We start from the raw sequence: 14,148 nt of genomic DNA, 5'->3' as shown, positions 1-14,148 counted from the left end.
TTACTCTACAGTGGAACATCACCCGGTGATTACTGATATGTGATTCGAAATTTAGTACTGTATGTTGTATTACTTGCATGCTTTTATATAAATGTTAGATTTTGTTCTTCCCAAAAAGGCTGTGATATTTGACGGATGTTTCATTGTGGCATTTCTTATCCGGTGCGTTATTCTAATGCTGTTTTCAAGCGACACAGAGCAAATCGGGTTTCACTATCTCCGAATCACTGAAACTTAGTTAGACCAATTACTAACCTTCACACGAAACACCCACACATATGGACGCAAAATTTTTAGCTCTAGGGATCAATAGACGATGACGATAAAAACACTGAATACTAACCATATTCAAAAGGTCACACACAAACAATCTATCATCAAAATCGCATTCGAAAATTGAAATAAATTAAAAATTTTCATTTGTATGTGGCCTTTGCTAGCATTAATCATAGGAAAACTTAATTACTATCTGAATGAATATGTGAAAATGTTTGTAGCAATGTAAAATACCTACTCACACTTGTAAGGCTAGTCAAATATATGCGTGCTGCAATGAACGGGATGTAACGTGTCGTAGTAACGGATCAACAAATGGTAGTAGGCGGTTACTTTATATCAACTATCAACCGCAAGTAAAGTGCAATTGTATTGTACTGAGAGTTCGATAAGTAAACAAGTTTGGTCTAACATTTTCCACATCCACTCACGTGCAAATTTATTCATTTCTTTAGAGTCCGGTTTATACGAATGTCAAAGATGACATATTTTTAGAATGGATTTAGCATATGCAGGATGATGTATTTTTACGTACTGACAAAGATAACTTTACGTACCTGCATCGAAGAAGGGTCATGTTTTTGTTACAAATTTGAAATATTTCTGTATGGCTGCCGAAACACGCCGAAAAAATCTGTTAAAATGTACGAACTCTGGGTAGTTTCGACAAATTTTTGTTTGGGTAAAATATTGTGATTTTATATCTTATAAAATGCGCATAAACGGAGCGTCGAATTTGACGAACATTTACTTTCAATAGCATGAACAAATGTGTGATTTGAAAATTTTGTGGCTTGATATTCAATGAAATCAAACACACAAAAAAAAAACGCAATTACGTCATGAGCCAAAAATCATTGAATCCCGGAATTGTTCCATCAACCCGCACACTTAAATTGGATGACCGCACACTCCGAAAAAAACTCCGTGATTTTACATCTTATTAGATGCACATACATAAATGAAACGAGCTCACGCAAATTTACGTGAAAGAACATTTAATATTGTGTCTAAAATTCACTGATATTAAAAAAATGAGTACTGATAGCAACCGTCGCGCAACTTGAACCGAAATCGTATGAGGAAATAAGACACCTGCAAAATTCTAATTTTTTGGTGTGTGTTTTAATCCCCTTATTAAGAGATTTTTTCAAAATCTTTTCATTGAATGTTGAATAAAAACAAAAATGTTCATTTTGACATAAAATAGCAGATTCTTTTCATTACGTTCTAACTCTGATTACCTTCTAACTCTGAAACCAAAAGTCGGATCCGGACAAAACTCATGAGTTTTATATATGACCATAATTGCCTTTCATTTGAATCTAAGGTTAAAAAAATCGGCGCAGCCATCTCTGAGAAATCGTAGTGAGAATATTGGTCCATTTTTTGCGGTACTTCCAGAACTGTTTAAGAGAAAAGTTTGTGAAAATCGGTCTCATTAACGCTGAGACATTTTTGTGAGCTCCGTTTTAGAGTTATTTATCACTGTTCCCAGTACTTGCGGAATCGCAAACTAGGGCTGGTACAACTTAAGGTCATCGTCCAAGCACCATGCGCGCGGGTGGTTTTAGGAAATTTTCGATGGAAATTTTGAAAAATTGACCAAAACCAAAAACATACAGACCTTTGAAAAACTTTTATCTATCTACAGAGCGAAAATGGCTGAAAAATTCGGAGGATTTTCCTAGTGTTATCTAAAATAGCTCAGAAAAATTAGTGTTTTTGTGATCTTTCACAATTAGTACACACATTCAAATTGAAGCGGATTTTCTTCAGTTCATTGCAAAATTGATCTTATTCTGTAGAAAATTTATAAAACTACAAAATTATAAAGTCAATTACTTACGTCATATTCGTAATTAATTAATTACGTCAATTACTTTTATAAATTGAATTATCATCGTTGCGAAATAATTCGTATTTCATTTAGTACTTCCAAATCGTCAAAATACAAACGAAATCGTGTCTGAATGCAATCCTTGCAACTGTGTCTGAATGCAATCCTTGCAACTAGGAAAAGGTTTATTCGAAAAAAATTATCATATCATCGCACTATTTTACCAAATAATGGTGAAAGATAAAAACCACTCATTTTTCAGAGCTATTTTCGATAGCACTCGGAAAATCCTCCGAATTTTTCAGCCATTTCTGCCCTGCAGATATATAAAAGTTTTCCAAAGGTATGTTTTTGGTTTTAGTAAATTTTTCAAAATTTCCATCGAAAATTTCCTAAAATCACCCGCGCGCATGGTATTTAGATGATGGCATTAAAGAAATTATTTGGACATCTGCCAAAAAGATTAGAGAAATTTCGTAACAATTTTCAAGGAAATTGCAGCTCTCGACGTGTTCAGTTATGGAATAAAAAACATTTTTTGATGGGGAAGAAAAAACCTATTTTTACTCCCAAAATTTGTGCTAGGAGCGCATACGTAAAATCAAAATAAAATCTTGGTGCTCTAATCAATCAGTACTTCTGGAATCGGAAGTCGGATTCCAATAACATTCAGGTGCTCTGTATGGGACTACAAGAATTTTCATTTGAACCCAAGTGTGTGAAAATCGGTTCATCCATGTCTGAGAAAATTGAATGTACAAAAATAATACGAACATACATACACACTTTTGCTGATCTCGATCAACTGATTCGAGAACCCATGGGGTTGTTCGAGTCATTGATGTGGACCAAGGCAACCAAAATTTCTAATGATCTACAATCAAACAGTTCAATAAATCGTCACAATTTTGAATCCGCAATTGCATGAGAGCCTGCTTAGATTGATCTTGATCAGGAACCAACACCGAACATTGTTGATCATGATTTGTGTTTGTTTTATAGCCGACAAAATTACACCAATATCCCAAATGTATGCAATTATATCTTTCTACATACTTGCTATACGGATTTCGATACTTGAGCTTCTCTTCGCCAAACTTGTGATAAAGTTTTCTATGCAAGCAATTATTTTTATAGCTTAAGTTTCTCTACCATTCTTCGATTTCTGTTGAAACGATAAACTTTTTCTCATTATCAATCGAGTTCATTTTATATAAATTCGAAATCAATCTTAAGCACTCAAAATTTACTCTGCGGTATTTGTCAGGCGAAACGACAGAACATGGAATTTCATCCGATCTTGCATGACACAAGATCAGAGCATACTAATTAAAGCTTCAAATCGTTTTATGGCACTTTCTGTCTTGCTGTCTAGCAACTACCTACCTGTAGCATGCTACGCTTAAGACTAAAACGTTAGGTATAATTTCGCTTCTATTTATAGATTCGCGTGCTTCCAACAGCTTCGCTTTTGCATCGATTGACCAATCAGAGCGATGCTCTCTCTTTGATACATCGCTTACTCCTTCCAAACCGTCGTCTATGGCAGGGAAATCCGGTATGCCAAAGATTTTTAGCAGCCAAATAGGACACTGCTCGCTACTAATCAAAATTTCAATCATATATAATTGAAAATACGTGGCTTGATACATTCAAAACGAATCTCAGAAATATTTCCAATCAAATAATGAAATAATATTAATAGTTGATACAGAATATACTGAGCTGTAAGTATTTAAAACCTGACCACATTGATTTGCACCTCTATAGAGAAAATAAAGATGTGTTCCACATCAAAATTGATGTAAACCTTGCTTCAATTGACGTCAATTTCTATGGTATTCCGGACGACGGTTGAATATAAAACATATTCCTTTTAGTAGCTTTTTGATTATTGAGCACTGTGTTAGTCAACTAATCGAAATCAGAATTTGTCTATCGAACTGTAAAAAAGAGCCATACTGCTGGGCAGGGTTATTTTTTGGCAAAGAACAAAAACAAGTTCTTAAATGTTAAACTTTAAGCGAAGGCTAAAATAAGTCGTAAAATAGCTCACAATCTCAGTAAACTGTAATTCTTTTAACGGCATCCTAATTCATCTCAGCTCCTCTATTCATCTCATATACCACTTGTGGGTTTCTTTTATGTGCATCTACCGAGACGCAAGTTCATATGACTGTTTCGTTGAGTGTACAATTTTCAACAAAAAATTGAATTGAAGCATGCCGTGTTTCCTAACAGTTGATTACATAATTGAGTAATGATTCATTTTTCCATGCTTTGAGAAATGAATTTATTTGTGATACTTCTTTAACGCAGAAAAAAAATCCCAGTGTTTTTTCTAAACAACATAACGATTAGATGCTCATCGAACAAAAAAAAAAGTTATTTCAAACCAAGTTATCGCAAAAAAAAAACAGTTGCTTGAATCAAACCAGAAGTTTTATTGGCACTACATTCACAAAAAAAAACGTTAGATTCACCAGGAATTTATTTAATTTTACATTATTTTGTTCTGCGTGTGTGTGCATCTGTCGAAACGTAAATTTGCACGATGTTTTCTAAGTGTGTAGCTCTTCTTCATGCGAAAGGTAAAAACGACACTAAAAGCCGTGAATGTAATCCGAAATTATCAAATCGAGGTTCATCGTTACAGTTTTTAGGTAGATTTTTACACTCCTAACTGAATAACCTAAATTTACATGTTACCTGGATAATATTCTTGATTCGTAGTGATTTTGGTTATCGAAACGCGAGTTGTGAATTCCGGAATAGAACCTATCAATTAACTACGTTGAATTTAATTTTGAGATTTCTTCAATCTCTTTACGTTATTGTCAAAAAGCAAAGAGAAATAGGGTAACGGGAATATTTTAGCCACTCTATTATATTTTGGCCCGGCGTACATATTTTTGATTGTAATCAAAATGCAGTACATCATGCCTCAGAATGTTGAAGATTTTTCCATTCTTCAACATGTTAGATATGAAAAAGTACTTCATTTTGATTACAACAAAAATATGAACGCGGGGCCAAAATACATCCGTTACTCTACACTCTAAAAAATTTTAAATTTTGCAGGTGACTTAATTCCTCATACGATGTAATTCATAAAGACCTAATTTGTCAAATGACGGAAAATTTGTAATGACTTAATTCTAGAATAGCTTGAATTTTACTGGTTTCGATTGTAACTTGCATTTGCTAACAGATGCGACTGTATGAATTTAAATGTGCCTTTTACCAGCGAAGCAGATGTATGCTTCTGTGGCTCAGTCGATTAACAGACGTACTTGCGATCCAATGATTCTCGGTTCAAGTCGCGGCGGTTGCTATCAGTATTCTTTTTTATTTCAACGAATTTCATGCATGGAGTTTTAGACACAATATTAAATGTTCTTCGACGTAAATTTGCGTGAACTGCGACGCTCCATTTATGGGCATATAATAAGATGTAAAATCACAGAGTTTTTTTTTAAGTGTGTACCACTCAACATCGAGAACTCAGTTCAACAAGTTAAAATTAGATCAACCTAAACTCTACATGAATAATATGATTATTGAGTAGATTTACATTCTTGAAAAAAAAATTGCGCTAATTCAAGCATGCCGTAATTTCTTCGGTTATGACACAATATTACATCTATTAGCAGGTAAATATAATTTTTGTATCTGTATTGTCATTACCTGTGAAGTTAATTTACATGCTTTGAATTGTAAATTTAAGTAGATTACTACACTCTAATTATGTGCATCTATAAATACGTAAATTTACACGATTTTGTCTAGGTGTGTAACCAGATGGAATCAGCTCAGAGCCTATGTATCTTAAATTAACTTATTAAATGAAGCCTGATGTTCGATAAGAAAGTACCGTGCATAGACCAGTTCAATATGAAACTTTAAACTCTTGTTACTTTGAAAACATGCCAAACCCTTCCATTTGTTGTATTAAAATGTATTTGCAATAACGTCTACCATTTTTGAAGCATCCGTTTATCACAAAAATCCTATAAATAAAAAGCATTCCCATATAGAGTAGATTACATATGAACTGCTGAATGTGGAAATTGGATAAGCGCAACTTGGTTCGGAAAACCCGTTTAAGGGTTTTTCAATGCCAAAAACGGACAAGAATATTCAGTGAAGAAATCTGACTTGTATTTTTCATAGCCAAACTCTTTTGGAATCATCTCTGTTGCACAAACCAGACAAAAATAGTTTCAATACATAATCGGGATAAAAACTTTGCCCGTGTTGTATCCGGATTTTGTACTGAAAATACTTCAACGGAATTTTAAAACTAAGTTGCACTTATTTGATTTTCGCATTTCACCATTCACATTAGTTTGCTCCCCTGCACAAATATTTGTTGTTAGGGTGTTCTTAATGTTGTGGATTCTGAATTTAATTTATATTATTCACAACTGTAGAAACCAAAGTTTGTAAATCACGAAGATAATTTGAACAATTTTCGAATAAATAATTGCATAAACGACACAAACTTTCCGATCTGCGATATTATTTGACTAGCCTTCGAATCAGTGTACTAAGCTACTTTCAGAAACGAAACCCATTCATCCCCAGTAGAAACCATAGTGAACCACGCAATAAAACCATCTTTTTTCTCTTTCTCTCCCATCAACTGTTTTTCCAGATCGATCCATACATATGGAATGAACGGTAACAACAACAACCGAGCATATTGAGCACGACTCAGCAAAATACTTTGTCACTGTTTAATTATTATTTAAAAAGAAAACTAAAACGTAACATATATGAAATATACTAGACCTAAGCAAAATCCTAATCATGAAGCGAGTATCGAAACATAATCGCGAAACGTACAGAATAGCGACTGCAATCGAACGCGCCCCGCAAAATGCGATTGGACAGAGAAGAGCAATAGGAGTGTGCGTGTGTGCGTGTGTTTAGGTGTGCAGTCCGCTAAACAAAGTGTACATTGAGCAAAATGTGTTATGCGAGCGAAGGAGCCAATCTTTAAAGTTAAACTTTGAAGATCAACAATCAAAAAGTGGAACTACTACTACTATTATATTACTTAAAGAATGTACATAGTTTTGCGAATGAAAATGCTTTAAACTTTGTTTTATTGTCTTGTTTCTATCATCATTTATAACAGAAGAAAGAATAAAATAACGTGATGGGGAGCTTTTCAATACGAGAATATAGGATAAGCATAAGTTTCTAGTGTTAGTTAAGGTCATTTTTAATTTTCGATCAACTCTAGGTATGTACGACTAATTTATATTTGAACAATTAACATTATGTCATCTATTGTCGTTACTGTAGGAGAACTATACATATATATTTAAATGAAAAACGCAAAGTATCCCAGTTGAATTGTAATTAATAGGAATATAATATAATAATCGTGACGAACAATTTTTCCGGCAATTTTTCCTTCAATTTGATGTCCCTCGGTTTGCAATTCTTACGCGATCCGCTAATATATAAATCATACGAAAAAGTGTTTTCTTGGTGAAAATGTTTATTTTGTCAATTTTTATTCTTATTCATTAGCAATCAGTGTCTTGAATTTCAGTCATTAAATCTTTAGATCGATAAACATTTGTAACAATGCACTGAAATCATCTGTTCGGCTTTTTAGACTCAGTAAAGGTCAAACAAGAAAGAATTATTTTTTCAAATTTCGGTACCTATCAATTGGTTTTTTTTTGGCAAAAGTGCATCTAATGTCGTTTTCGTTTTTAAATTGCACTACACAGGTGTAGCGAAAGCTGCACTGAAACCGTTCGTTTTTACCAATTGCACTACACCAGTGCTACACTTTATCTGCACCGATACCACTAGTGTAGCACTCATCAAAAGTTTGGTGTAGCTCTGTGCAATGGAATCGTTTATTGTAGTCAATGGTTACTGTTTATGTTTTCATCATTTTTGTTCGTTTATTCATGCCATGGTGTAGCACTCCACCGGTGTAGTGCAGTTTAAAAACGAAAACGACATAAATTTCCCGAAACTACCATCGCCTACTGATTTCTATACCCTTCCGGAATCTCATCTGCCATTCTTGCTTTTGAGTCAAACAAGCACAAAACAGATTCTAGTCTGCCTTTGGAAATGAAATCGTACGCACACGAAAATAAAAACGATCAAAAATAACTAAAAGGAAAACAATACACACTGTTTTCCAGTTGAAAAGAAAAACGAGTCTCCCCTTTCATAGAATGTTTCGGAAAAACACATTGTTCTCGATCGCAATCTTCGGGTGCGTTCGTTTGTCCCACAACTCAATATTTTTTCTGTGCACCCTGTTCGGTAATTCATCGGAATTCATTGGTATCGAATAGCAGCAACCAACACGTCGTCGTGTTGCTTCAAATCAATCGTCGAATGATACACACTTATTTATTTCTATGCCTTAGTTGCTAATGTCTCTTGCCTTTGCGAGTAAACTGATTGATGTGAAACCGAGACCTACAAAATAGGTAGAGAAACACTGAGTGATTACAAACAAAAATGATTATATAATGTACCGCGTGTACAGCAATGTTAATAATTTTTCTCCCATGTGAAGCATGTAAAGGTGAAATAAATACGAATACGAAAGCTAACTGTTGTTGGTTATGAAAATACTGAAAGAAATGCACCAGAAAAAAAAACGTTCGAAGTCATAAATACGAACCACTTCAAAAACAATTACCGTCTTCTGAACTTGTTGGTTGGTTTACTCTTGAAGGTATAAATATTTGCTCCACAAATATACTGATTCCTCAAGATAGAGTTGCAGTGTTCATTTTTTATCAATGGTAAGTAAATTTCCAAAAGTACATTTTTAATATTGTTTCAATTAAATAATTGGAGAATTTGATGCGACGTTGACAAGGTGTCAAACGAATGAGAACAAAAAACAGAACTGATCGCTTTCGCGTCTATACAGTTATAGAACGATTACGGTTGGGACGACAAAAACAATAAACAATAAACCGTAATGAACAACCAGATGATTCTAAGACGCGATACTAACGAACAAAAGGCACCTTGGACTTCCGCAACTAATTGTATCATCATTGATTTGAAACGTTGTTGACTTCGACCTACAATTGACTGCAATGTTGAAAAGAGAGCAAATGCATCTCAAGGCGGTAAAGACTGTCCCAGAAAGTATGGACGCACTTTGATTTCGCTGTAAATAATTCACAAGTGTTAGATATTCAAATTTTATTCGATATACTGATAATATTAGACTACAGCAACAGAATATTATTCTCAACATTTGCTACTTAGCCATTGTAGACTAGCTGGCGCACCTTCTTGCGAACGTTCCTCATTAATTTCCGTACAAACTTCTTGGCGACAAGTTTTGATACTTTTTTTCCAATCTTTTTCGAACTGTTGAATGGTTTCGGCTGCCGAGACATGTTTCCTAAGATTGGTCGAAGTTGTGGACAATTTGGTGGATTCATGTCTTTTGGGACGAAGTGACATTTTTAGTAGTATAATATTCTACCGTTGATTTCGAGTAGTGGCAAGAAGCAAGATCTGGCCAGAAGACAACAGGATCCTTGTGGCTCCGAAACATGGGTAGTAGTCGTTTTTGTAAACATTTCTTGATGTATATTTCGCTGTTCATTGAAGCAGTGGTGATGAAGGGTTTCGAAATCTTACCGCAGCTACAAATTGCTTGCCAGACCATAGCTTTCTTACCAAATTTTTCGACTTCAATCGATGTCTCGGACTGGTTTAACACTTGCCCTTCTCGCACCGTATAACATTGTGGTTATAACAAGATTATGCAGTTCAAATTTCCAGCAAGAATCGTATTGTACAGCTTACGAACCCTCGGCCTGATCGATCCTTCTTGTTTCGGACTACGTTTTTGTTGTTTCTGCTTATTATAGGTTCGAAGATTCAAACGTTCTTTAGCACGAAGAACATTTGACTTCGAAGTGCCCACTTTTTTGGCCACATCCCGAACTGAAACCTTCTTCTTTTGCTCGAACGCCTTCAGTATACGTTTATCCAACTGAGGGTTAGCAGGACTTACAATAAGAGAAGACTATCAAACATTCATTTCAAATGGGATAATTTTGAAACTCTCAAGGATGAAATAAAAACGCATACAATATGTTTTTGCAAAGTTGATTTATTCAACTTGCTTTCTTAGACTGAATGTACTGTACCATTTTTCTTACTCACTCTCATTCGCTCTTTCTTTGAATCCTTGTCGTTTTGTACAACCTTCTCTGTTTTACAAAGCTTACCCTGCATAATCGCCTAGAATATGTCTATTGGGTGAAATTCTTGAGACATTATGTCCAGCTGGCTGAATTTACCACAACCACAGTTTGCCTGCCATACCAAGAGCTTCTTGGTAATTTTGTCGACTTTGGGCATACGAACCTCCAGGTGAGACATGCCGACGAAAAACTCCAGGGATCTGTTTGGCGTCTGCTTCAATGTACGGCGCGTCATCCATTATTTTTTATCCTGAAGACATAAAGGACGGAAGACGGAAGGTTTTTTCCGATTTTGTTTGAAGTGATTCCTCACCTTGTTTGCATCACGGGATTCCATTTATCCGTTTTTCATTTATTGTCGGCTAGTCCTTGAGCGATTTTACCACACGAGACATGGTCGAAATGTAAATTCCCAACTGCATCGTGATGCACTTATGAAATGGGTCTATATTTTCGTTTGGAAGCAAATCGATCGGCGTACTCTTATTTTGTAAGCTATCCCGATAACCGCTTGCCGAATTGTGATGAATTTGCACATGTAAACATTACACACATAACATAATTTTTTCAGAAAATTGAATCAATTATTACCTATGCTGTAAAAAAAATATACACAAAAGTACAGTTTTTAGTACTCGGAGGGAGGTCATACGCAACAAAAGCCGCAAGTTTCACAACCATGATATTCATTCTTTCAGAAGATTCTTTTCATCGGAACAAATTCAGGAAGATTCTTTTCATCGGAACAAAATGGTGAATTAAATCGTATACTTGTACTATGTATGAGCTTGAAGAAAACCGTTCCTTCAAACGTGGCCTTGGGTCAAAGCTTATAGTATCCATGTAAATCGTTGGATATCGACGGATACCATCAAATGATTTTGAACACTATATTCGGTATCCCGGTATAATGAAATTCAGATCATTAAACCATCCGATAATATGAACTGAGCTAAACTTCTGAGCTGGAGTAGATCGCCCGTAGCTGCATTTCGTGATAGACTGTATAAGTAAAAATGCACAATAAACCAAAAATTAGTTCTTGGGAGAAGCAAATGATTTTCGCTGCGCACACTAACTCACACAAGACTTTTCATTGAATGGTCTATAGCGGCGCCGGCCATCATTAGAAGCCGGGCTACTGAGGAAGGGAAGGAATGTCTGTCCGATACTCGTTTTTGCTGGAGACCGCGAGTACCACTGCTTCTCCATGAATATAACAGGATAGGAGAGGTATTTGTAGGAATGAGAGAAGGTCTGGGATATGTCTTGGTAAACAATACGATCTCAATAGAAAGTATGGTGCACGAAACGATAAACTTTGGGAATTCCTAACACTCAAGACAGCCGGCTGTCAGGAGATTTGTCACATCATTCATTTAACAAATTTTCCACCTTTTTTCTACATAAATAACTAAATAACTTTAGTCTTTAGGTAAATAACAAAAAAATGAACGTATAGCTTGATGACAAACTACTCTAAAACCCGCTTTCAAACCAATATACTCAAATAATTTTATGCAGGAAAGTCGGCTATCGGAAAAAATCGTTAGTTTTTCTTGCAGTAGGTTGAAATTATCCTTTCATTTATTCAACATATCACAAAAGCAGTGAGGCACATTTGTCTCCATTACTAATATTGTAATATTGATGGATCTTCACGAGAGATTATTTTCATCATTCAAATTGTAGTCCTAAAGATTAGAAATAATACGAAAAAAGAAAACTAATTTTATCAAATAGAAGTGCTATTAGAAGTTTACAGAAATGAATAAGGAAGAGTTTTCTCGAAAACATAAAGTATGTTGAACGAAAGGATAGTTCAGTACAAGAGACAGCCAAACTCGAAACATTAAAAATCTGGTAATCGATATTAGGGAAAGAGAAACTCCTGCAATTGTGACAGCATGAAGAATGAAACTGCATGAAATGATCTTATATACTATTGTGGGCAAAAAGTAGTAAGACCAAATACAAATATATACCAATTTTCGTTACCTCATTCGCATATATATATCAATCAGCCATTTCCAACTGATCATATCCTGTTACACTTTCAAGAATAGCCTTCACTATAGCGATCGCAACCAAATGTTGAACTAGCGGCAACCCCAACGGACTAGGCAGTGGAACATGCAGTTGGATTGAGAACATTCCACATCACTTTGGAGACCGATTCCGTTGGTCTGCCGGCGAGGAATAACGAATCCGTGAGTCAGCCTAGCATTCGAAACGATTTCCATTGAACTGCTAACTACGGATAAATAAAGTGCTAATCTAAGAAATGTGTACGTTTTGAGATTATTGTAATAGTCACTTGCAGAAAAATCAATAGGCACTTGGCATCTAAATTGGTTTCAAAGCGGAAGTGGATATTATTGGAGACAATGATTCGCTTGAGAATTACAGAACCATTCTGCCCGTTTTAGGAACATTGCTAGCGTCTGATTAATCTGTGCTAGGAAATCAATTTTGCATTTGTCGGTTCCCATGGTAGTTTTTCTTAAGAAACATTTCAGTGTGTTTCCAAAAGTGCTCTCCACAACTGATCTGTAGGTAAATAAACTGTTAAACCCTGCAAGTAACAGAACGTTAATAATAAGAATGCATGTAATTAAAATTCTCAAAAATATCTCATACACAACAACATAGTTCAAGTTTATTTTTCACTATAATAAACAGTAACTATGGTGAACTTGTTCCTACCCTTCAGCGTTGCTAGTTCTATATAAAATTCGTTAAAGTACATTGTCACTTTGATAGTGTGTCATGACAATGTACCGCACGTTGCAAAATGTGTCCTTGAAAATTTGTCGAAGCATTCCGTATTATAATTTGTATTTGGGAAGAATTTTGAATTATATTTCGCGCGGAAACCCTATTCGTCGAAATATTCTTTTTCTAGGTTGGTATGACTGTAAATGACATCTGTGTCAAGTGTCATGTCAAAATATTCATTAGTGTTTAGTATACGTCATTAAGAAAGCAATCGGCGATTTATACAATGAGTAAAGTTATTCAACAAAGAAGCTTCATTGAATTTTCTTAGCGGAATCCAATTTCTGGTGCCGAAACGTTAAGGATGTTGCAAAAGTGCTTCGGTGATAATTGTATGTCACAGGCAAGTGCTCGATAGTGGTATAATTTGTTCAAAGAGGGGCGAGAATACGTTACGTCAAAGCATGTCAAAAATCAAGGTAATGTTGACTGTTTTCTTTGATTATCGAGGTGTGGTGCACTCCGAATTCCTTCCGACCGGCCAAACTGTCAACAAGAAATACTATTTGAGTGTAGAAAAAAGCTGGAATTATGGGCCAACAACTCTTGGTTTTTTGCACCACGATAATGCACCGTAGCATACTGCATTTTTACGCCGAAAATTCTACCAATATCGTTCCGCAACCACCGTAGTAGCCTGATTTAACTCCGTGTGACTTCTGGCTAATCAGCAAACTCAAATGACCGTTCCGAGTAAACCGTTTGGAGTCAATTGAAAACGTCAAACGCGCATTGAAGGCTATTCCGAAAATAGATTTGGAAGAATAAATAAAGAATGTTGTAATTTTGAGCAGAGTCTTACTATTTTTTGCGCACAGTAGTAACTTAAATTTTTAGCGAAATTATCTTTCAATGAAAAATGAATGCGATTTAAATCAGCTCGATACACCACATAATCCATAGTTTGCTTAGACTAACTAATTCGTTATTCCTTTGCATATTTTCAATCCATTGAAAAGATCCCTAGTAGATCATACAAACACTAAAGTAAGTATCAACATATACTGTTTAGTAACAAAATGTGTGGGC

At 35.2% G+C, this 14,148-nt stretch overlaps 1 protein-coding gene across 1 annotated transcript in view; it reads left to right on the top strand.

Annotated features, from left to right (window-relative positions):
• Window positions 1-7,828, top strand: part of LOC131430379 (protein drumstick) — a 62,455-nt gene extending 54,627 nt beyond the window's left edge. The window contains exon 4 of the mRNA XM_058595305.1: window positions 6,774-7,828. Within this exon, the coding sequence (XP_058451288.1) occupies window positions 6,774-6,825 (52 nt within the window). The 3' untranslated portion in view covers window positions 6,826-7,828. The remainder of the gene's footprint in view (window positions 1-6,773) is intronic.
• Window positions 7,829-14,148: the final 6,320 nt, after the last annotated feature.

This window comes from Malaya genurostris, chromosome 2 (genome assembly GCF_030247185.1).
Source record: "Malaya genurostris strain Urasoe2022 chromosome 2, Malgen_1.1, whole genome shotgun sequence".
In the NCBI taxonomy this organism is placed as follows: Eukaryota; Metazoa; Arthropoda; class Insecta; order Diptera; family Culicidae; genus Malaya; species Malaya genurostris.
The sequence above is the reverse complement of the archived record's forward strand: the minus strand, read 5'-3'. Positions and strand labels throughout refer to the sequence as shown.